This window comes from Carlito syrichta, unplaced genomic scaffold (genome assembly GCF_000164805.1).
Source record: "Carlito syrichta isolate Samal-C Ts95f unplaced genomic scaffold, Tarsius_syrichta-2.0.1 Scaffold305319, whole genome shotgun sequence".
Classification (NCBI taxonomy): domain Eukaryota; kingdom Metazoa; phylum Chordata; class Mammalia; order Primates; family Tarsiidae; genus Carlito; species Carlito syrichta.
The window spans coordinates 609856-635206 of record NW_007249415.1 but is presented as its reverse complement, the minus strand read 5'-3'; the positions used below and the strand labels follow the sequence as shown (position 1 = coordinate 635206).

The following is a 25351-nucleotide window of genomic DNA, read 5'->3' as shown; positions in this document are numbered from 1 at the left end:
AAAAAAAAAAAAAAAAAGAGTGCGCTGCCATCAGCACAAGGTTAGTATGTCTGTTTCCATAATTCCCTTATGCCACCAGGAATGCCATGAAGGCAAAACACCTTCAGAACAGGATGTTTAATCTAATCCTTCCAGAGTGACTCTAGGATAGCACCCAGGGTTTGGAAGGACAAAGACACAGATGAGGTCTTTGAAGGGACAAAGACACAGGGTAGCAGGGGCTACCGTGGCAGAGACTGGGGATGCACAGCTCCATCCACTCAGCCCTTGTGGTTCTGGACACAGAATCAAGAAACTGATGCTTGACACCTGTAGAATTTAGAAAAAGGGGGCCTGGGGGGGGGGGCCTGAGATGGCCCCTGTCCACCTGCACCCCATGCAGGCCAAATTCCAATGAATGACCCCACAGCCTTCCCAAATCGTTGCAGACACATGCCAAGCTAGGGAGGCAGGCTGGCCTCAACACCAGCACTTCTATCTGCTTTCACTGAGGTGCTCCCAAACTACACATCTGGGACTTACAGCACTGGATGCAATTTCAAAGATCTTGTGTGCAACTCTGTCAGCACTAAGGGAAGACAAATCACACCAGACAATATACTGAATTTAGGCTGAAATATTTTGGTAAACAGTATCCCTGAATATAAGAAGTCACATGGGATGGAGTGCCACTGATTTGTAAAATTACAAATAAACTAATAATTCTTATGAACATGTTAACAAGAGGTTAATAAGGGAAGCAAGTAATTGATTCATTAAAAAAATCAGTCAACTACTTTAAACATATTACTTTATACTGGTATTATTTTTGGTGGCTTTAGGCAAAATAAAATAAAATTCCTTGTTTTAAAACTGAGAACAATGGGCAATCTCAGACTGCAATTACAAAAGGTTATTCTAATTGCATCGAAAGGCAAAGAGTGTAACACACAAGCCGTCTTCTCAGTCAATGCTGAGGCCTTCATTTATTGGGTCAAATATGGTATACAAGTTATCTCCAAAGTGAGGAATATTCTAACACAAAGAGAGTCAAAAGAATACTTTTTACAATAGGTCAGCAGATTTTGGATCTTCAGGAAAAGAATCAACATATCATCAGAGAGTGGGTGGATTTAGGATGAGAACTAAATGCTATTTTCTCCTTTACTCTTCCTTTCATATACGCCGATCGAAGCCTAACCTGAAACCTTCCCTTTCTTCCCTGATTTCATTGGGTAGGGTGGGTTAAGACCATACTGAAGAATGGCTGCCCCTCAGCCTGAGCAGAGGTGATGCCAACATAGATCCCACGCAGGAAGTTAGAAGCACAGAGGCCCTCAGCACCTGCAGGCCCTAGAATGCCAGTTGAAGGCTTCACCCTGTGACACATGCTCACTGATGCTCTGGTTCACTCTCTGCTTAGATGGTTTCTCAGCCTAGGACAGCTACCAGCCAGTGATGCTAGAGCTCAGAGGCTGCCCCCTGACCCAGACGTGGTTTACAGCTGCTGCTGGGCTGGCCTCACCCATCCTGTACATGAGAGTCCTAGATGAGGTCTTTGAAGGGACAAAGTTTCAGCGTTCAGGCTCACTCTCCCCTCTCTCTGGATAAAGGCTTGCCGTGGGATGAGGGTCATGAGGGAATGCCTAACGGGAAGGAAGTTATGGATGGGCCTTGGACATCCCTGCCCAGCACACACTTAGTGTGCACTGGGAGGCCTAGGGGCACCTTCTCAGGCACCTCATGGCCATCACAATCAACGAAAGGCTGCCCCAGCAGCCAGACTTACTGGGAACTACTCCTGGTGAGGAGAGAGTGACTTTAGATGGAAAGGAACTGTAATCATGAAAATCAGAGGCTGTTTAAAAGTGTTATCAAGAGCAAAGGCCACACGCATTAAGGCAGCAGCATATGCTCCTCACCTGTGGTAAATGCAACTGAAGACCCTCGCTGGGAATAGGCTGGCGAGATGGCGTCTGGTCCAAGTGCAAATTAAAAACAGTGGCCAAGGCAGACTGTGCAGCCCGGGCCTTGGCAAGCTTCTTGTTTCTCCCCGAACCTTCGAAGAACTGCCCATCTACAACCACGGACATGACGAAACTCTTGGCGTGGCTTTCCCCACTCTCAGAAAGAAAGTCGTACTTCAGTCCTGGGCGCAGCTCATTCAAGATCATCACGGGATTCTTCCCGCTCGGGGGTGGGAATGGTGGGAGAATGGGAAGGGGAGGCTGGGCAAAGTTGATAGGCACTGGGGACGCCGACAGGCTGAGGTCCCCACTAGAGCTGAAGGAGTCATCCCCGTTGGAGCCCACATAAAAGGACGGCTCTGCCTTGTCAGGGGTCTCGAAGCCATTGAAGAGTGTGTCAGGGAAGTCAGCCTGGTCAGACGTGAAGTCCGTGTTGACAGATAGGGTCCTCCCCATGGCCAGGTGGGCCTCGGAGGCGTTGGGAAACTGAACAAAAGACCTTAGGGCCTTCTCAGCAGCATGAAGTTTCGCCTTTTTCTTTGTAGGGCCAGAGCCCTCAAAAACCTGCCCATTCACTTCCACAGACATGACAAACAAAGGCGCGTGCACGGGTCCAGTCTGGGACAGAAGCGTGTATTGTAACCCGGGCTTGATTTCATTCAGCTGCATCAGGGCATTCTTGGGTAAGACAGGTCCTGGCATTTTCCTCCTCTTCTTCAGGCGGTACTTGGAGTGGCCATTGCTGCCCTCCTCCAGGGACCGCTTCCTGCTGGGGCCACCGCCACCCCCATTGGAGAGTGGGGCCCCCTCGCCAGGCCCTGGTGTGCTGCCATCCTTGGGGGGCACGTTGTCCAGATTGCGGTTTTCTTTAACATCAGTGCTGCTGGAACCTGCGGTGCCCAGAAAGAGTAACTTACAATGCCTTCGTTGCAGGATCTTGTAAATGCAAAATTTATAGATTCCTTTATCTCTCTTTGTAACTGGTTAAGTGATGTGTGCTTATACATTTTATTTCTGATACATAGATGGAGAACCACACATTTAGCCAAAGAACTATCATCCTCAACTGAAAGTAATTTTTTTGACAATTTGCTAAATAATGGCTAATGCCATTTCTACTTAGTGTTATCAATTGCTTTTACATTAAAATCTTTAAATAATATTTTTCTACTGAGAATATTCTGAAGCATCAAGAGATACTTTTTCAAGCTTATCAAAATGTGGGATGATTAGTTAATCCAGGAAGACCTTACATTAATAAGTCTAGTGAAATGGCAATTTAATATTGGCATATAGGCAAATGTACATCTTATTTTAGCATTTTTCTCCTTTCAGTCATTTACCCTCACATTATCTATGGGTTTTAAATTGCAGCATCTCTCAGAAGAGAAAACATTATTTAAAAACATGCATTCACAAGCTAATTAGTTTTTCAGGTTTAAAATAATCAACCCATATATGCAGTTATTTGATTTAGTTTATGAATCAATCTTAGAAAACTGCTTATATAACTGTATAAAGTATTATGGCTTTTTAGATACTATTTTTAAAGGATATTGCTTTATTTCTAGTACTCATTTAAAAATTTTAAATTATATATGGGAACTGATTAAATCTGAATTCTTAATACATTCCATAGTAGGAAAAATATGAAAGGATAAGATATAAAATTGAAGCTGCAGGCAGGCTATAGCTTTCTAACTTCATAGATATACTATCTGGTGATTTTGTCTTTTTAAAAAATAATTATCTGATGAATTTCTAGAATCGTTTGCTTATCCTACCTTTTAAAAGTACCTTAGATTGAAAATTGATAAAGATAATTTTAAAATTCTAAAAGTGCATGGCAAAATAAACGCAATTTCCATTTTTTAAATGGGAACAGAAAGTGTTCATAACTCCCTTTAAGTTTATATAGCTTTATAAAAAAGAGAAGAGAGAGAATTTCTTTCTGTCACAGCTATTGTATTTGCACCTGTCACATGAAGCCCAAGGGTGAAGCCCACAGGCTTTGCAAAGTTGTGATGTGAATGTACCGAAAGACCTCTACCGCTAGCTTTCGGAAATCCACAACAAATCTTTCAAGTAACCAAACTACTTTCTAAAATTGTAAGCCAATTTACAAGTGCCCCAATATGGTGGCTTTAGTGTCTGTTTCCACTACATAACATGAAAGTAGATTATCATTACGTTAGGCAAACTGAAAAGTTGTAAGAATGTTCATCAGCTCCACCCATGGGAAGGGTTGGTCCAGCCCTCAGCTGCCAACCTTTGTGGTTAAAGATCTCTGATTCCAGGGTTATTGCCATTCAAGCGAGGCAGTGAGGAATAACCCTGGTTTAGATACAACCCATGAGAAAACTGATGCTGCACTGTGGCAGGGATTAGGAGATTTATAAACTTTCTCTTCAGATATCATTTCCAAAGTGCTCCTTACACACACCACTTCTCCCAGTTGACAAAGCTGATTGGAATGGACACTAAATTTTCATTTATAACATCCTCCAGCAAAAGCTCGATAGGTTACTCCTTTCGGTGCTCAAAGGGAACAAAAGGTTAAAAAAAAGTAGAGCCAAGATGGAATTTGGAGATTAATAAGTGGTGCAAGAACATGACATACTATACTTCTGCTTACATTTTGGCTTTGTTGCTAAACAATTATCAATTTAGAAAATAAAATCATTGTAAGTATATTCTGACATACATTTAATCAAATATTTACAACCTCTGAAACAACCAATGCTTTCCTTTCAGAAGTAAAAATAATTAACATTGGACTGACAAATAATCTTGAGATAATAAAAATATACTTCCTATAGCACAGATCACATATATTCTAAATTCTTATTCACTTCAGAAGCACTGAAATACTGCTCACATTCCATCTATTAAGGTGTTGCTATATAGAGAATAAAACATTAAAATTAGAGACAGCCTTCCCCACTACTGGCTCTTTTTAAACACATGCTTTCTCTTTACATATCATGCTGCTGCATTCCAGAAATGTGAATATCAATCATGATAAAACTTCACATTGCTTTCAGAATGAAAGAAAACACAGGACTGGCATCTCAAAGTTATGAGCAGCTTTCTTTTTTCCCCAGAAAAAGTACTCAGGAAGATTCTTTATCATGTTATCTCAGGGTCAGTTGGGGGAGAGTTCTAGAATCTACACAACCTTGATGCTTCTGCCCATACCAGGGGACAGGCTACAGGCCACAGCCCCAACAGAGGCCTAGGTGCCTGTATGCACTCCTTGGGTGGGACACTGAAGGGCCAGCGATGGTCCCCTCTTCTAAAATGAGGCATGTGAGCATAATCTCTCTCTTTAAAACTGTGGCAAAATTGAAAATGGCGAAAGGAACTGCTCAGGCAAAACATAAGACTGGGTTTTAAAAGATCTCAAGAGCAGGATCGATGAGGAAACCAACCTGAAAAAAACAACCGCCAGCAGCCAAGGGTAGCAACATGACAGCAAAGCAAGGGGGCACCAGTCAGGTGATCCCAGACACACTTTAGGGGGTAGTCTTACCCTCACAGCCTGAACAGCTGATTTCAGTCAAAGAGAACATGTACCATATAGTCTACAAAATTGATGCCCAGTCCCCTTCACAGTATCTACAGCAAACCCACAGAGCAGCAATACAATACAATGCAATGCAGACATGTTCCACAGAACTACTGCGTCGGTTCTGCATAGTAGACACAAGCCACTCCAAGACCTCAGTTGATGAGTTTTGTATGAAGTTACAGGGAAATGTGCTAAGTTGTAATGATCAATAACCACTCTCAGTAACTTGTTACTCATCATTTAGAGCTATAAGCAAGAATGTAAGCACATACATTTGATCAGTTAGAAAAGTGATGTTTTTGTTGTAATCTCCCTACCAAGCTTTCCCAACTTCTGTGGAAGCATTGAAACCTTGTTTAAACATACTGCTAGCTAGGATTGAAGATACACTAGAAGAGAAAAGAACTTTGAATGAACTTTTCATAGAGAACAATGCTGAGAGGAAAAGTTGGTACACCCCTAAGGCCCTTCACTCCCAGCCCAATGAGGACAGCATGGCAGGAGAAAGGGCCCCATAGTGAGTTCTGGTCACATCAGCCCCAAGTTTCATAATGTCTCTGTAAACTCAAGATCAACAGACGCATGTGAACCCCTTCCCTCAAAATTAGGGAAGATCCACTGGATCTGAAGAGAGATATTTCTGTACTGTTATTCCAAATGACCAGGTACTTAATCTCAGAGGTTATCTTTGCTCTGCATGGATAAAAATTCAGAGCATTATTCTGAAAGCCACGCTGTGACAGGGCTCCACATCAAACCATGTGGCTTCATGAGATAAGCACCCAGAGGCACATTCCAGGGATGAAAGCGATGACCCCATGATGATAACGAGGAAGGAAAAACCTAGACATACAGCTGCAGGAAAAATGTCCACAGTGATATTGACACCTATTGTAGAGAATATATCACAAATTTAAAAAAAAATTCCACTCTCAGTTGCATATATCACAAGAAAAACCACTTTTCCCAAATTGGTCCTATTGCATAAATTTACAATCCACCAACATTTTAACAGAAAATTAGTTATTTGATACTATGTGATAGGCCTAGATCTTACTCATGTTTTCTTCATCTTCTATATCCATGGCCAAATATTTTTGAGGATTTCTTGACTGGCGGAGATTGTTTCTGTCTGAAAGACAGCAGAAAATAGCATTTAGTTTGTCCATGATATGAGTAATATGAGGTAAGTTATACACTAGGGAAATGATTACGATTTTTTTTTAAATCACAAAATAAGAACTATGTCTTATTGGAGAAGTTGGGTCTGCCATCTGAGGTAGTACACTCCTCCTTGGTAGGGTCCAGCAGAATACAGAACTCCTGGCACAGACTCTCCTGCATGGAGGGACAATGGGGTGCAGGGTCCTAGCAAGGATGGCTTAGGGGTTGGTGTCCAGCAGCTTTGTGCCATTCTGAGAAGGGTGGGCTTGATTTTGGGGAACAGAGAGCCATGAGCAGATCTGAATCAGGGCAAAGGTGGTGACACCTGTGCCTCAGAAAGATCTCTTCTGAGGGACGGACTGAAGGTGGAACACACCACGACAGTCGGCAACAGAGTTCACAAAGGGCTCTAACCTACCTGCCATCAGATCTCTGCCCTGAGAAGACCCTCGTTTAGGACCAGCACCCAAAGCGTCTCACTTAGCTATTTCTCTCTCATCTTGAATAATGTCTCACATATGAACTAAACTCATATCATTGTTAAAATTCAAACTAATTTCTTAGTCATGTATAACTTATTCTTTTGTTGGCAGGAAAAACCACAGGAAATCCTCAAAAAATAATTATTCCAATTTCTGATTATTAAAAAAGAGTTTCCTCTTCTGAAATATTTTAGATATACTTTGTAAGATTGTACTAATATATGACCTATAATAAATAATCCCATCAAATTGCCAACTGAGGAGAAAGAAGATTTGAAAATTTTGTAACCATATGTTGTTTTGTATACAGATAAAATATATATGATAAGTCTCTAAAAGGCAAATTCATTACTCTTAGGAAAATGGTGACTAAAATGTACTAAAACACATATATCTCACCTATATCTCAAACATCATGTATCTAACATATATAGCATGCATGACAATCACTTGCTGATAACTTAACTCACTATATTTCCAGCAAATTTGTTGCTAAAAGTTAAATGAGCTCCTATTTAGAATCCTTTATTCAACAAAGTTTTCTAGGTCATTTTAAAAGCATTATTATTTTACATTTATTACTTCAAGATACATTTCCTGAGACTCTAGTATGTGCAAAGCACAGTGCTGAATACAAGAACCTAAAATGAATCAGCCAGCTTCTGCAATTGAGAAATTCAAATGTGAATATTGCCTGGAGAGCTGATTATATCAAGGAATTATCATTTTAGGTACTGAAGTGGTAGTTATCCTTTTGTTATATAAACTGAAGTAATTACAGATAAAAGGATAATATCTGAGATTTCCTTGAGAACTCAACGTGGTGGAAAAAGAAGATGTGGTGTGGACAAAACCAAGCATGGGCCCCCGTTGGTAACTTTGTGCTGGCTGATGGGCATGTGGGGTTCATTGTACAAGCCTGCATTTGGATATACTTTTTTATTTCTGTTATAGAAAGTTTTAATGAAAAGTGATTGAGTTGTGGTCTAGACTAGGAGCCAAGACATCATCAGAGAATTCAAGTGTCTTCCTTCCTGTTGTCTCCTCTCTGAAGCTTGAAGCTGAAGAAGCTGGAACCCAGACACATCACAGGCACAGACACACTCTGGCCAGAAAAGGGGCAGAACCAGAAAAGGGGCAGCCCAGCAAGACAGAAAACGTTTTGGACAAGAATCCCTCTACTCCAGTCAACCACCACAGAAAATCCTTAGCCACACACTACCTATGCCAGACTTTAAGAAGGACCCAGAGCCCCCTCGTTAGGGTGACGCCAGACAAGGTTGAATGGGGAGCCAGAGCTGTCATCCCCGAAAGGCTCTGTCAGCCTTTCCCTTCCTATGCTGTAATTCGCAGTCATGGGAGGTACTCAGGGAGACTGGGCTCTTACCCCACCCGGTGGTAACAAAGCCAAACCGTGTGGACTCCAGAGGCCCCTTCACAGCAGGAAGGCACAGCTTGGATTTGTCTCCCACCTGGCTGTAATGAGGCGGCATCATTCTTCCTTTAACAGAATGGCAAATTAAAAAGTCAGCTAAAACAGAAGGCTAGAGTAAGATTTAAAGTCTCATAATATCCCACTAATAGGTGCCAATAAAAACATCACTTGTCACTGTGGGGAGGGGATGGAGGGATATAGCTGGGATTGATGGTAGTCGATATCCACCTGGGGGGCACACCTCATCAATAAGGGTACTTTCACAGTGAACATTTGTATACCTAATCCTGAATTGTACCCCATAATTTTAAAATAAAAATTAAAAGAGAAAAAAATAAAAATAAAAAAACTAAATAAATCACTTGTCATACCAACAGCCAGAGGATCCCAAACTGAATGAAAAAAGACAATCAACAGATGCCAACATAGAGATGACAGAGGAGTTAGAATTATCTAAGAAAGATCTTCAAACAGCGTCATAGAAAGAAGAATGAAGTGGGAGGAATCAGTCTAGCTGATTTCAGCACTTTCTATATAGCCATAGTCATCAGGATGAGATAGTGCTGGCACAGGATAGGCAAGGAGATCACGAGATAACCCAGGAATAGACCCATACAATATGTTCAACTGATTTTGGACAAAGGTACAAAAGCAACTCGGTAAAGGAGAAGCAGTTTTGTTGGAGCAATGAGAGAGCCACAGGCAAAAAAAAATGAACCTCAGTCCAAGTCTCATGCCTTATTCAAAAATTAATCTGAAATGGATTTATGGGTTTAAATGCAAAATATAAAACTATAGAAGCTTAAAAAAGTTATAGGAGAATATCCTCAGGATCTAGCACTAAGCAAAGAGCTTTTAGGCTTGATACCAAAAGCATAAGTCCATAAAAGAAAAAATGGATAACTTGGAAATTAAAAACTTTTGCTCTGCAAAGGACCCTGTTTAAAAAAATTTAAAAATAAGATACATTCTGGGAGAAAATATGTGAAAACCACATATCCAACAAATAGAATATATAAGAAATTCTCAAAAGTCAACAAAAAACCAAATAATCCAATTAGAAAATGGGCAAAAGACATGAAGAGACATTTCATTGAAGAGAATATATGGATGGAAAATAAACACATGAAAAGATGTTCCATCTCACTGGCCATTAGGGAAATGCAACATAAAACTACCATCAGATGCCACATCTCTGATAATGGCTACATTAAAAACAGTGAGAACCCCAAAAGCCAATAAGGATGTGGAGGAACTGGTTGCTGGCAGGAATGTAAAATGGGATAGCCACTCTGGAAAGCAGTTTGGTTGTTTCTTAAAAACTAAACACACAACTACCACGAGACTTCACAACTGCATTCCTGGGCATATATCCCGGTGAAATGAAGGTTTATGTTCATATAAGTATTATCTCCTACAATTACGTATGAATCTATATTACCACAAAATAAAAAGTATAATTAAAAATAGGCAGAAGGCACACAGAAAGCTAATTTAATTCTTAAACATAACCAATCAATAATTGGTTTGCTTAAGAAGGCTGACTCTCTGATATCTGGGATCAGGAAGAATAAACTGTAATGACAACGAAAGTCAGTACTGAGACGCAGGAGGAAGCCTAGCTGTACTATAGCTTACCTAATTCTTATAGTTTGCCTGCTTTTCTGCTCTTACATATTAAAATTCTTTAAAAAGGACACAGAAAATGTCTCACAGTAGAAAATAGCCATGCTGTGCACGATGGCAGGTGTGAACCTGTGTGTTAAGAATGGTAGCTAGAAATGTCTCACAGGGCAGGAGGCAACATTTTCAGCTTCCACAAATGCCAACTCTTGTACCAAAGGTTATAAAACAAAGCCAAAATAGCAAATGCAAGCACTTCAGTACATTTCACATACCAATTTTTTGTTTCCATTTTGAAAAGAACCTCTTATGGCCTGAACTACAAACATAAAAATTAAAACCCAATCAAAAATCCCCTATGGAACAAAATTCCAAGAGTGGCCAACTAAAGAAAATCTTTGTTTGACAGCAATATTAAAAATAATGTTTTCGCTTCTCAGGATGCCTTCTAACGTAGTAAGAAGGAAGGTGGAACAGTAGCATGTATGGAAGATCACTGAACTAGACCGCAGAAGACCTGGGACTTCAGGGACACTTAGGGCATGGGACACTTCCAATTTTCTTTTTTGATGGAACTAGACAAGTTGATTCTAATGCTTATAGACTCAAATAATCAGGAAAACTCAGAAACAAAGTAATTAGGGATGCTAGCCCTCCAGATTAGAAATGGAAGACTATATCTAAAACAATGCAGCATGGCAGACGGAAGATTAGTGTCATGGAATGAAAAGTCTAGAATTAGATCAGAAAACATCCAGAAACAGAATACTTGGTAAAGGCGGCATCTTAAATCATAGATGTATGAATGTGCTTTTTAACAAGCAGGACTAGGCACTGGGTGACCACACAGAAGGTCAAGCTGGATCTACCATGGCTGTTTGTTACAGTGTCCTTATCATTTCTTCAAGAGTTATCTTTTGACTTCAAATAACATGATCAAATTAGCAATGTTTTATTGTTTAAACTAAGTGGAAGGTAAATGAATGGTATATCATTCTTTATACTTTTTTATAGATGCTTACATTGCAAAAGAGAAGTACAAACAATATATATAAATATAATGCTCTTACCAGTTCTGACAACATTCCTTATCTCTCCACTGTGAAGAATGAAGCTATAGACATGCCTACTCTTTCCCTCCTCTCCCCTTCCTTTAAGGAAACAAAATATTCTGGACTAAAACATAAAGAGCATGACTTATTAATATTGAAGATGCTTCAGAACATGAGTTGTCTCTATTGTGCTAGTGAGAAATGTTATCTTTAGGAGTCCACTAAAAATTTACAGATTAAAAAACTATTTAAGACAAGTCATAAACTTGATTAAAGTTACTAACAAATATTACTGGATTTAATCTATCCCCTCAAAATAGGATGGTTTTGAGAAAAGCTTTACACATACTTTATGACTGTTATGGGCTCTATTTTTAAAAGCTATAAACTGCTAATTTTTTTAAAAAAGAGAAGTGTTATTAAAGATTACTTGTGCTGATTCTTTACTATAAATCAAGCAGCATACTGAAGGCTAGATTAATTCTATAGTCAGCAAAACAATTGAATGATGATTTGATTATTTATTTAACAAAGGTAGCTGAAGTCAAACCTCTTACATTATTTGAAGGAAAATAATCCAAAATTCAACAGGCTAAGAATGTATGTTTAGAGAATACACTTCACTTCATGATTTGCATTTTGCTTTCAATATTATCTAAACAATACAGTATTACTAAAATGTTCCAAGATACTCAATCGATAATATCCTCATTGAAATATTTTACCTTCTAGGAAATTTTCCCCGCAATCTGCTGTTTATTGAACCTTTAGAGATTTGTGCATGTTCAACAAGATAGGGAAGACTGTATACACATAGCAAATATGATTTGTGCATAACTTTCAACAAACATGTTTTTCTAGTGCAATGTGAGAACGGTATAATTAAAATAAGCACAGCAGCTGGGCATGGTGATTCAAGCCTGTAATCCCAGCACTTTGGGAGACCAAGGCCGAAGGATATTTTGAGACCAGGAGTTCAAGACCAACCTGGACAACATAGTGAGACACTTTCTCTACCAAAAAAAAATTAAAAATAAGATAATATAAAAAATAAAATAAGCATAGAAATGCAGTAATTCATCATATTAAGTGGGAATTACTGATGACAACAGGAATCCACTCAAACAAGAGGAAACTGTTTCAAGGACAAGTTACAGAAAGAAACATGTAGAAGTGTTGATTTAGGGCATGCACATAGGTCACTAACACCAGGTAAGGACAGACACAAAAGAGGGTGGGGACTCGGCAACTTTGTCAGACTATGGGTCTAGTTCTTCCCACACTGTTAAAGAGAAAGCATCATGGGAGACCCACATGCCAACAGCAGGAACAGTGACAGGCCCAACAGAGTAGCTCTTGAGCACTGGGCAGAGGTGGCCCTGGTGAGGCCTGGGTGCTCCAGGGGACCTTGAATTAAGCACTTGCCTAGCCACTCTGGGCAGCAATTATGCCAATGAACATGTGTGTAAATCTGTGCCTGGCCGCTCCCATCTGTTCCTGCACTGCATGCAGCAGGTGTTCAAACCAGACACCTAGCATCTGCCCAATTCTCTCTTTTTTCTCAGCCCCACATCCCATGTTGCCAGTTCTTCCAACATTGGGCTCACATATATCAGCCTATCCCCTCTGCCCTGCTGCCACCACTTGGCTCGTGCCAGGGCCTTTCTGTCTGCCTTTAACCCTGACAGTCCCTCTTCTCGCTGCAGGCAGGGCAGGTTTGTACGTCGGATCATCCTCTAAATGGCCCACACACCCACAGCCACTGGGACATTGGTCCGTGCTTCACCACACCCACCAGAGCTTCCCAACATCAGGCCCAGGACACATTGCTTCTCTTCCACCATGACGATCTGCAATGTTCTCCCCAAAGCCCTGCAAGTCCCTCTCTACACTCAAGTCCCAGCTCACATGCCACCATCCTCATCCACAGTCTGCAGTTCATCTATCTCCCTGTTTGGGGCCTGCCTCTCCTGCTAAGCTGAGGCCATGAGGTTGGGCAGGCTCTGTCTCCTTCCTTCCCCTCTCCTCCACCCAAGGCCCCCTACATGGCCCACAGGCACACGCCCAGTAAGAGTGGACTGCACTAGGACACTGAGCACCTCCACCCCAGCTTCTCCCTGGTACTCCTTGTACTTATGCTGAACACATAAGGTACGCCGAGTTCTTACATCTAACAGCTAAGTTCTCACCCCCACCTAGTCTCCACCTGGCTGCTATACGTTCCCTGAAAATAAACACACAGTCCTCTGAGTGCCATACAATTCCTGACACTTACCACATCCTGGGTGGTGACTGTGATGTGGCAGTGACTCTGCTAGCTTCCAAAATTTTCTTTAATGTTGGTCATTCTTCAAAATCAAGCCATGTGTTGGTCTTTAACCAAAGGAAAAGTCATGGACGTTCACCAGTTATTCCTAATTTGCAATGCTACTGAAAGGCGCCAACTGGATGGAACTGTCCACATGTAGACTAGCTGCTGTCACCCCTCGAGACATCAGGAGAACACAGCCCAAGTTCACTGTGTTGAGAGAATTTAGCTGAGGCAGCACAGGACAAACAGCTACTGGGTCCATGGCAGCAGGGCCAGTGGCCAAACCAAACAGTGAGTGTGGGGACAACGACAGCAGAAAGCAGAGTCCCAATGTCCCCCAAGGTGCCCTTGTTCATTTCCACCCACCACCGTCCAGTACTCAGGATCGTTCCTGCACCCGTTGGAAGCACAGCACATGGGCCCAACAGACCACTGGGGGTCATGTGAGTTCCCATCATGGTGATGCTGCATGAAGTTCGCTGCCATGGACGGAGCTGTGAGCACTGCCAGACTTGAGGGCCCACAGTCAGTGCCTCCCGGGGAGACCCCCTAGCTCTTCCGATCTCACACCACCAGGCTGAGGGCTCTGCAAGGGAAACTGGAAGCCTCATCCTCAATGTCCGCAGCCCTCAGCAGGCACTTCCCAGTGTGGAAGAGGGTGGATGCACCCATCCAGTTGTCCCCAACTAACTAAAGTCCATCTACTAACATTACCTGCACCAAGCTGCCTTTTTGATGGCACACTAATTGACCTCTTATGTCCATTAATCAGAAACATTTGTAAAGGAAATAACTTTATATGGGTTATGACTGATATGAAAGGCATCTGCTTAGTACAATCATGATTAGGAAACGTTTTCTCAAACAGCCCTTATTATTCTTGACTGCAGGAAGACAAGCTGACGTGGTGGGAAGGGAATGCTGAGCAGGAGTCAGGGACAGAGCCTGTTTCAGTTTAAAGCTGTGCAGCCTCAGCAGGGTCCTTGAGTCTCTGGGCCTGGGTCTGAGGTAAGCTGACTCACATCTTCTTAGCAGGTGGTAAGTCCTGATCATTCAGTGCCAGGACAACTGGCCATGAGCATCATTACTGTCACCACAACATGTCATGCTTCCCCATGTCCCTGGTGGGGGTGGGAGGTGGGCTCCTTTTGGTAAACTGGATCCCAGCTCCATGGACAGTACCAAAAACTGATACTGACTGAAACACTAGATGGTGCTGACCACAACAAACAAATGCAGGCCAATTAATTCTGCCAAGTTATTCACAGCATAAATCCTATAAAGCAGATCTTTAAAACCTTGGCATTTATACTCTCAGGAGAATTAGAGTAATTCTTACAGAAATACATTTTCAAAGCCATGTCTCAACTTGTTTTCTGACTTTGAGCCTTCCAGGTATACACCTTCTGTATATATTGTTACACTTAACAACACAATGACCACAATAGAAAATGGGGTAATAAACCACAGAGTTCTTTCTATTTGTGGAAATTAACACAAAAGAAGTAAAATCCCAATTCTGCATGTTTTCTGTAGGCAGAACACTTGCTATAACCAAATGATTAGGTGACAAATAAAAGGATATCTTGTTTATGGTAAAAATCATAATGTTATGAGATAAGGCATATCCAGAAAGATTTCTAGTAAATGAGAATTCTAGACACATAAAATCCAGAATATTCTGCTTACAGTTAATGAATTAATTACACTTAGCATTGAAATAGCTAAACAGAACTAAGCAACTGGGATCATCACAGTCCAGCAGTGATGGGGCAACTACAGAGAAAGGTACCCTGGGATCGAAAGTGCCACAGGAATAGAAATCAGGCCAGAACACGTGAATAGACAGATGCAGCAATATATAACACAGTGAGCAATAGGAAGGATGGAAGCCACACCTTTGGAAGTTAAAACAACCAAATAGAAAGAGGCTGTATGCAGGTCTTAAAGCCCTTCACTGCAGCAGTTACTGGGAACTCTCACCTCTGCTGATCCAGCTGTGAAAACAACTGGGGGAGCCTTGCCATAAGGGTTAATTTTTCCAGTTATCCTCACTCTGAGTCCACTGGATAAAAGACCATGCATTTCCCTCCCACATCTAGGGAGGGACCTACAGCATCTCCTTTAGCAGAAGGCAGCACCTTCCAGACAGGCCTGAATGGAGCAAACTTGGCAACCTCCCTGAAAGCAAGAACCATATTTCAATAGCCTACAATGATTGATGACATAAAGACAAACATCCAATTTAAAAAGTAGTAGAGGGCCAGGTTCGGTGGCTCAGCCTGGAATCCCAGCACTTTGGGAGGCCGAGGCGAGTGGATTGTCTGAGCCTGTGGGCTTGAGACTAGCCTGGACAACTTGGTGAGACCTCGTCTCCACAAAATGTAAAAAATTAGCTGGACAAAGTAGTGTGCGCCTGTAGTGCTGGCTACTTGGAAGGCTAAGGCAGAAGGATTGCCGGAGCCCAGCAGGTCGACGCTGGGGTGGCTGTGAGTGTGCCACTACACTCAAGCCTGGGCAACAGTGAGACTCCAACTCAAAAAAAAAAAGTAGTAGACAGATATGAGCAAAATTCATAAAAGAAATGCAAATGGGCTTTAATAACTTTATTTTTAAAGTGTCCTTTCATTCTCTAGAAAGCAAAGAGCAATGTCAGTTGTCAAAGGAACAGAGAAAGCAGAAATCAAAGGCTGGCTGAGGCCAGGGAAGGGGACACTCTCTATGGTGAGCAACACCCAGCCTGCCTCCTGGAAGCCAGCATAGCCAGGCCTCCTGCGGGGAGGAGCCCCCTTGGCCTGAGGTACCTTCTCCACACTGCTGTCCAGGGGGTTAGACAATCTTCAAAGTCAGAAGGGACTGGTATGGGAGAGAGTTAGGGTAGTAAGAAGTCAGAGGGGCCTAACTGCCTCCCATTGGACACCAGAAACACAACGGGAGGGGTGCGGCCATACTCCTTGTGTACATACATCTGTCAGGCATTACTGGGTCCTAGTCATGGTAACACCAAAATGCAAGGCATAAACAGCTGGCACTAGAATTGGAAGAAAGTCATTATAGCTTTGCTCATATTCAATGATTTAGCCACATGGATGATCACCATTACTTTTTCATAACGTTTATTTTGTATCTGTATTTCCTAATTCTTACACTGACAAATACTGCTTCCAAAGTAAGAACAAGTTAAACTTTGTCCTAAGTCTTCCCCTAGACACACACATAAGCCTTACTCTATCTGGAACTCCAAACACAATCTGTAAAAGAAGCAGCGCCACCCTGGGAGACCCAGCCATACCCCAACCCAGAACAAGCTTCTGTCTCTAAGTTTCGTTGGCAACCACCATTCACCAAAAGGGCTGCACACTTTTCATTGATATTACACCAAAGACCATATGCCACAGTACCAGGTCTCAGAGAGGCTGTGCAACTAATAAAGACCTGCTGATAGAGGGGCAAACTGTGGGGTGTGGGAATGCTGGAGAGGGTGCAATTGCTCAGGGTGCTTTGGGGACAGGTGTAGGGGAAAGACAGGGATGGGATCTGTGAGTTCTGACAGTGAGGCTATTGCATGGTGACCTTCCCACATTCCCAAGATCTGCCTCATAATGATGTCATGGGTAGAAGAGGACCAAGGGTCTCTAACACAATGTTGCAAATGTGAGGCATTTACTCCATCCAATGATCACTATTACACACACTGTTCTAAATGTGTTTATCTTACAGTAACTAATTAAGATTAAATTATGTGATATACAAGGTCCACAGCAAAACTTTCAGACAATCCCCTGTTCACTCCTGCATTCTGTTATGTTCTACCTGATCCTCTTCAGATGGGTCTCTGAAGGGCAGTGACAAGGGAAAAAACCCCAAAGTAGGAGCCAGTGGCAGAGAAAACAGGAGAAGTGGTGCATGAATAAGGCAGATGCTACAACCTGGGCAGAGTGCAGGAACCTAGGCTGGATGGGGTGACCGACAAGGATGCAGGACGATCTCCCTGGGAGGTGCTGTGTTCTTTGTGGCATGTGCCACTGCATCTATGTCCAGCCCACACCACTGCCTGCTGCTTCTCTGTGTTCTTTGCTGCCTTTCTACCACTGGACTAGGGTAGAAGCAACTGCCAGGGTGACTCCAGAACCTTCTGTCAGAGAACAGAGCTGCAGAATGAAAGAAGTCAGGTACCTGAGTGACTCTGAGGGCCAGCTGTGTCATGGAGCATTGTGCTGGCTTCGTATGTGGTCATGGCCCCTTGCTGCCTGCCCCCTAAGTGTTGCATGGATCACCCATCAGCTGGATCTGCTCACTCTGTGGAGGGTGAAGGGCATGTGATTCAGGGCCTATCCACCAGCAGTACTTAGAGGGAGCAAGTCTCTCCAGGTCTGGATCTCCATCTCCACAAAGGTCCCCACACCCTTCACTTCTCCATCCTGAAAATGTGGAAGAAGCACAACTCAGGGTTGCTCCAGATGACAGTGGTCTTCACATGTGTGCACATGACCAAGCACAGAGAAGGGGATTATCACATGTGGGACATGGGACAAACAAAATACTCAGTGAGAAAGCCTTAATCTAGAAATACATGATGTTACTCACACAACATGGTGGGGGTGGGAGAGGCAGTCGTGAAGGACTGCCTCTGCATGCCACCCACCACACTCCCCCTGCTGGCTGTCTACCCTACAGCAGTGCTATGTATGGACAGAGGATACAGCAGCAGCCACTGAGTACTAGCTGGGTGCAGGAAAGGCCCCATGTGGGGCACTAACTGTTCCCCAGCAGCCTGACCTGTGGCCTCTGGGTCCCTCTCTGGTCTTGGACCAGCAGCACCTTCCAGGACAGCAAGATCTGCTTGATGGAGGCCTTGGTCAATGTTGAAATTGCACATTATTCTCCTTCAATCACATTTTTCTGATAATTAAGCGAGTCTACCCGAGTCTCATCTGTACTCAATGGTCAATTATTTGCCCCATAAAAAGGAATAACTGCATGGATAATTCAGAAGTGATAAAAATCACTGAAATTGTATTGCTACTGAAGTCAACTAAAACAGGTAACTTGCTACGACATTATTTTCAACAAAGAACTACATTTTAAAAGACATACATTATACCAGTCTCAGAAAAAAACATAATTTCAATATACAAGATTTACAACACTTGAAATTATACAGTATACAGGACTACATCATGATATAAAATTTTGTCAGTTTGGTATAAATGGGATGGTCAGTCTTAATAATATCCATAATTTTCAAAGGCATTGTATTGACTTCAAAGATAGTGTGTATTATATAATGTCCAGAGCAGGTACTAACATATAACATTATACTGTGTAATGGCACTCACAATGAACTTATTCACATAGGAATGACCAGGGAATACAAGTTAATTAATGTGTGGCTTAACTGCTGCATCTTCTGACATTCCCGATTTTTTATAACCTTGATCTGAAAATGCAACATACTGGAGAGGGGTTCTCCTCCTATAGAATAAGACTATGGAATCCAGGAAGAAGACATTTCAAGTCTGACTTACAGTGAGTTCCAAAAGAATGCTGTACTACTTATATTAATCCCAACTTAAATGTAGTGATGAGGGCCCACGGAAAAAGTGGTGGCAATTCTAAATTTAGGGCATTTGATCAAAATTCCCATAGTTTTTGCCTTTGTTTTTACCTCATATTGCTTGTCTCAATGACACACTGCAACTTCAAACAAGAACAGGCCCACACTGTAACCTTCTGAGGTGAGAACGGAGAGGATCACACAGATCGGCTATCCTAAGGCCACTTGCCAGTCACAGCATCAAGGGCACCTGTATCCCTGGCCCAGGAAATATACATGGCAGACATGGTACATGTTGGGGCTAGGAGCATGGCGGCCCCTCCCAGGTAGAATTCCACTAGATACACTATATTTAGCAAGATGCTAATGTCGTGAGATTGCTGACTTCCACGTTAACTTGATCCTCCTCTTTTTAGGAAGTTATACTACAAAACTGGGGCAGTTTTATTTCCTGAAAGATACCCATCACCTGCCACATAATATCCTAAAGATCCCGGGGTGGTGAAAGGTTACATTCTAGTCCTATCCTGGGGTGAGCACTAAAGTGACACCCAAGATACAGAGGCACTAGATCATCACTGTGTTCAGCTGTTCTCCCAGCTAGAAGTATCTGTTCACTGAGATATTTTCTATCAATCATTTCACATTATACAAAAAATCCTAAGCAACAGTTTTTAAAGCAATAATTCACCTCCAAAAGCCAATAGTTTATAATTTCTATTGTCATGTACAACTTTGGAATATGGTTTTAAGAAAGAAATCTATTTTAATGTCTTAAAACATTAAGTTGAATTAAAATGAATATTAACCTGGAGTGCTAACAGTAAGGGACCTGTTTTTTGATCCTTTAAAGGGAAAAATGCTTTCACAGCTTTGCTTCCTGCAGCATGGAGAACAGTTCTAATGTGGAAAAGTAATTAATGAAGAGTGCAGCAAAGGAAAGTCATTACTGAGCATCTATCTCTGCGGGAAAAACCTTTTCAGGTCCAAGCTGCTCATTTAAGGTTTCATAAATATCTTTCCAAAGATACACTTCAAACGTACAAGCTAAAGTGATTTCCATACATGCTTACAGACATGTTTTCAAATCCCCCTTTGTAAGAGTCCTTATCTGAAGTTCTATGAAATGCCAACAGAAAAGAGAGGCACTTTACAAGGGAAAACAGGAAGTAACGGCACCAGCCAAGGAATTCACGAAGCCATCAATCCCCGAAAACACTCCAGGTTGCACATAAAGACAAACACTGTGTTTTTGAGAATGAAAACTCAGCGAATTACCTTTCCTCTCGGAGCGTTTCTTGCGCCTCCTTTTATACCGACGCCCCATGATGCTGAAGAAGGGTCCCATGTGCAAAGTTCCCATGATAAGCGATGCCATGCCAAGGAGCCGGTGCCTGCCCCCACCAGTCCCAGCCTCATTCTGCGTCCCCTGGTCGCTCAGGGCAGCGGCACAGCGACTCACTTCAGCATGTGGCAGCTGCGCCAGCCTGGTCCCTGCCGTGGGAGCCCTGCTCCTCCTCTGCTGTGGGCTCATTCATCACACCGCAGAGTCAGACAGATTCAGGCTGAAGGGGCCCAAGCACCACAGTGACTTCCAAGCACACCACCCAGAAGGCGACATGTGACAGTTAACCCTTCACTGCAGTCACAGACAAAACACCACAGGCAGAGTGGGAGAGAAGTGTGCTGTCCGGGGTCTTTCCAGGGAAATAAATCTCCCATCGCAAACACATCAGAGTACTGTTTACATGTAAGTTCTTAGACAACAGAATAAAGTATTCATAAAAGTATCAATAAAAGAGTAGTTTAGAAAATAAAACTTCAAAAAACACAACACAATGCAGGGCTTGATAAATATTAGCTGACGTAAGATTCCCTACAAAGTGCAGGTGACCAGTGAGGTGTCACATATGAAGTCCCATGAAAGGAAACCACAGGCCACTTTCAAGCAGATGCCCCCTACCTCTGCCCAGAGGCTGCTCTTGTTCGCAGCAGACAGAGACACGGCTCACTCCTCAGTAGGACTGTATGCACCCAAGGACAGAGCAAACACTGACCACTTCCTGTTTTCCACTCTGCCCAGTGGACTGACCAGCACAGTAGCATACCAGCCAAGGGCGAGCAGGGCCCACACAACACACATATGTGCATGCACACACACCTACATGCACACACACATTGTACAGCACGTGGTGCCTCTGTCACTCAGGATCCAGAACCTTAGGGCCGGCACAGCAGAACCAACAGCCCTCAGCCTCTTCTTTTCAGACAAACACTGCTCAGGCCCCAGGGATGTTCCCCCATGTCTCAGACCTGTATCCTTGGAACAAAAGGCAGCTGCACCCAAAGACCCTGAGACGCTGTCCTGGGAAGAACTGGGTATGGGAAGAATGCTCACAGATAAAAGAAAAAAGGCAAATCAACTAATTAGTCAAACTCTTGCTCTCGACAAATGTAATCACTGTCTTGTGCAGCAAAGTGCCTTTTCCCAGTAAGGCCCAGTACCCGCTTTCAAATTCACTATTCCAAAGGTACACACAGATGAATACAACAGTCACAACAATCGCATGCAGCACCTAAGGACAGCTGTGCTGTATAAAGCGACTCTTACTACTCTTAAATTTTCATGTATCCAGACATACTCTGTGTAAGCCACGTGCAGTGAACTATTTTAAGCTGACATGGCCTCAGCATCCATTTTGAATACAAGTTTGACTTTCTTCTACAAGTAGCAGGGCTCAGTCACCCTTGACAGTGAGTGTCCAGTTCCATGCCACACCCGAATGGCTAAAGCAAGTGCCAGAGATGAGAACTCAGGCACTTGCCCAGGAACTTGGAGTGATGCTCACCCTATGCTCACATAATCCTTCAGGTGCCATGGTTTTCTCTCCCCCCCCATCTCTCTCTCTCTCTCTCTCTCTCTCTCTCTCTCTCTCTCCTTGACCCTTCATTCCTGCCTCATATGATCAGGGTCAGAAGACAGCCCTTCTAGGCTCACAGTGCCCTCTGTGCCCTGGATCTGTAAGTAAAAAGTCTTTAACCTGTTGACCATTGTGGTGGTGTACTAAATTTGTGCCTTCCATTTGAAGAACTGGGGCTGCCCCACGACAGGTTTTCCACCGGACACAGAAGAGGACACAGGGTTGCCCTCCCAGTGCCACAGCAAAATAACTTCTGAAAACATGAAAAATTAACATAATCTTTGCTGTTATTAAGTTCAAATTTCTGACAGAAATAAATTCAAATTTCATATACTTCAAATTCAATTACAAATTTTTATTTTTTGATCCTTTAGCTTGGGAAACTTTTTCTGTAAAGGGCCAGATAATAAGTATTTTAGTACTTTAGACTTCATGGCCACATGTCTCTGTTGCATTATTTTGTTTTGTTTTTCTTTATTTTTTTAACAACCCTTTAAAAATGTAGACACTGCACAAAAACAAGCTGCAGGCTGCGGTGTGCCAGCCCTGCATTAGGTCCTTATTGCCAACAGAACAAACATTACCAGAAATGTTTAATATACAACATAATTAGTGAGTCAGCAGAGACTAAAACAAAATAATAAGTGTTACAGGATAAATATGCACTAATTGATAAATCAAGTCTTGATTCTGCTACTCATTCAAACACAAGTGGCCTCTCAACAGAACACTCAGACATGTGCAATAACAACAGTTAAACTCAGTTGTCATTGATATTTTGCCAACTTTCACGCATATAAAAACCACAGATTTACACTATTTTTTCCATCTTGAAGGTATACTTGTCAAAGAAGGATAGAACATACTTTATTAATAGTGTGTTGGCTTGATTTAAATTTCATAAATATTTAGACATGATACATGGCCCCCATCTGCACTCTTGTCTCAGGCCCCCACCCCCTGCAGGGTCACAGATGCCTGAGGAGAACAGGGCTGCTCTGAAGCGCCCCACAGGGAAGATGGCAACTCATCAGCATGCAGGGTGCAGCCTCGATGTAGTTCTGCTTGTGTTCCCATAGAGCAGACAAGGTTGGTGTCAGGAAGAGCCTCTGAGATGGGCTCATCCTCATGGGCAGTGGGAGTCACTGAGAGGAACAGGGCCCTAAGACTGAGGCACAGAGACTAAGCTGGGGATCAGTGGGAGACACTGGAGGCTGACTCCTCACAGCACACCTGGGAAGCTAGATACAGAGTGTGTGGGTATCTGGGATGGCATGCAGGGCCAGATCTGAAAAGCCCTTTCCTGCTAAGGCGATACCTTTGACCCTCATCCTGAAAGCCCTGGAGAGTGTAGTTATGGATCCGGCTTTAGGAAAGGGGACTGACTGTGTGGGGGTGGGAGTAGAGACAGGAGACAGGGAGCAGATGACAGTCACAGCCCTGAACCAGGTTAGTCAGGGGTGGCAAGGGCCTATGTTCTCCCAAGTGGCATGGGTGGAGAGACAGGCTGGGAGAAGGAATGAGGCAGGGTTTTTGCAGGCCAGAGAGTAAGACTGGCCAGCCAAGAAGGCAGAGACAATGCTCCCAAAGAAGGAGCAGACAGGAGAGCAAAGACAAGTTAGTTAGACAAGTATGTCTGTGATGGAGGCCTCAGTTGGGAACTTGGCCCTGTTTCTATGCCCCTGGCTGCCCAAAGGTAGGCATCGGCTCCAGCTGTCAGGCTCTGATTTCCATGAGCTGACCACCCCAACCTTCCCCAGAGGGCAGCACAGGCTACTCAGGGATGGTGTCTCCCTCCCTGGGGTTTTTGGCAAGTAGGCCACAGTCGCTGTCACATTTCTTCACTCTCCATCAGATCCTGATATATTTTAAGATGGTAGCAGGGACTCAGGTCCTGGTACTCCTCCCCAGGCTCCTACCTGGTGATTCTGCAATGCCTGTGACACTGGAGGCTGTAGCAGGGAATACAGAGATAGCAGCATAGCCTCTAGAGCTAGACTGAGCCCACCAGCAACAGTCAATGTATTTTGCCTTCATTCCTTTCATCCAGCTCATACACTGGGGAGCTGCCATCGCCCTGGGACTTGGGAACCAGTGGGTGAGTCCCTGAGACATGAAGGTATGAAGACCAAGAAGGAGGGTACCTCTGCAAAGGCTGTGGCATGTCTGAGGCAGTCTCCTGTCTCACAGCTGGCTTGGCTTGTGACTGGGGCTTGGGAGTGTGTGGGAGGACTATTTTTGACAGTGACACCAACAGGCCTTTGGAATGAGTACAGGAGGGCTGTACCATGAGGCCCCACTCACCACTCCACAGGCATCACCAGGCAGCTGGCATGAGTGGGACAGATCCTTGACCCCTCCCTCAGTAAGAAAGGAGACGCTGCAGTGGCAGAGCAGGAACTACTGTGTGAGGCTCGTGAGAGAGGCCGAGAAGGTGCTGGGAGCAGGAACAGAGAAAGAGGCACTTGGGGAGGCAGTGCGGGGAGCCAGGCAGGTTCACAGTCCCCATCCAGGATTGCTATTATGGTAAGCATGTGGGACCAATGCCAGGGCCTGCAACCATGCCCACAGCCCTGGGTGGATGACAGCAGGAGTCCCTCCTTCCCTGCTGCTGCGTGATGCTGTGGCCCCAGGAGGCCTGGCCTGAGATACACAAGATGACCCATTTTGGTAAAAGTGGCATTTGGAAAGCATCAAATCACCCCCTGCTCTCTCCAGTCTAAGGTAGCATGCTTACAATCTCACATTCCAATCCACCTTGGACACAGACTTTCCCACGACACATATCTATGCTCAGCTCCCGCTGGGAGCCCAGAACTTGTCAAGTATAGACGCACAGTGCATTTCCAGCAGAGAACTTAGAGGTAGCCCAAAGGATCAGCACCAAGAAACCACACAAACGACAAAAACAAACATTCTCCCATTATTTTAAATAGGAAACAAGAACGTCTCTTTGGGCCTGTTTTATAACACAAAACCACTTACTCTATTTAAAAACTGCATGTGAGGATTTCTGTAGGTTTCATTTTTAATTATTCCCTCACCATGCATCAAACACGTGGGGTACAGAGGAATGAAAACAATTACACAGTGTGATGAACCAGGTTTGAGAAGCTGGGGACCAGCCAGAAGCTCAAGAAAACCAGTGTGTGCGAACTGACCTGGCTGAAAAGAGCTGGCACCCAGGAGGGGTACATGTCGCCCTAGGAGGTGCTGGCACAAGCCCCAGCACAACAGCTGCAGTGACCAGCTATGCTGGCATTTTAAGGCAAGGCCCCAGGGGGCTCTT

At 43.4% G+C, this 25351-nt stretch overlaps 1 protein-coding gene across 1 annotated transcript in view; it reads right to left on the bottom strand.

Moving 5' to 3' along the window:
• ADARB1 (adenosine deaminase, RNA specific B1) overlaps positions 1-20519 on the bottom strand; it is a 71456-nt gene extending 50937 nt beyond the window's left edge. The window contains exons 1-3 of the mRNA XM_008061568.1: positions 20420-20519; positions 6575-6649; positions 1902-2836 (exon numbers count right to left, since the gene is read on the bottom strand). Of these exons, the coding sequence (XP_008059759.1) occupies positions 1902-2836; positions 6575-6649; positions 20420-20519 (1110 nt within the window). The remainder of the gene's footprint in view (positions 1-1901; positions 2837-6574; positions 6650-20419) is intronic.
• Between the last annotated feature and the right edge of the window lie 4832 nt (positions 20520-25351).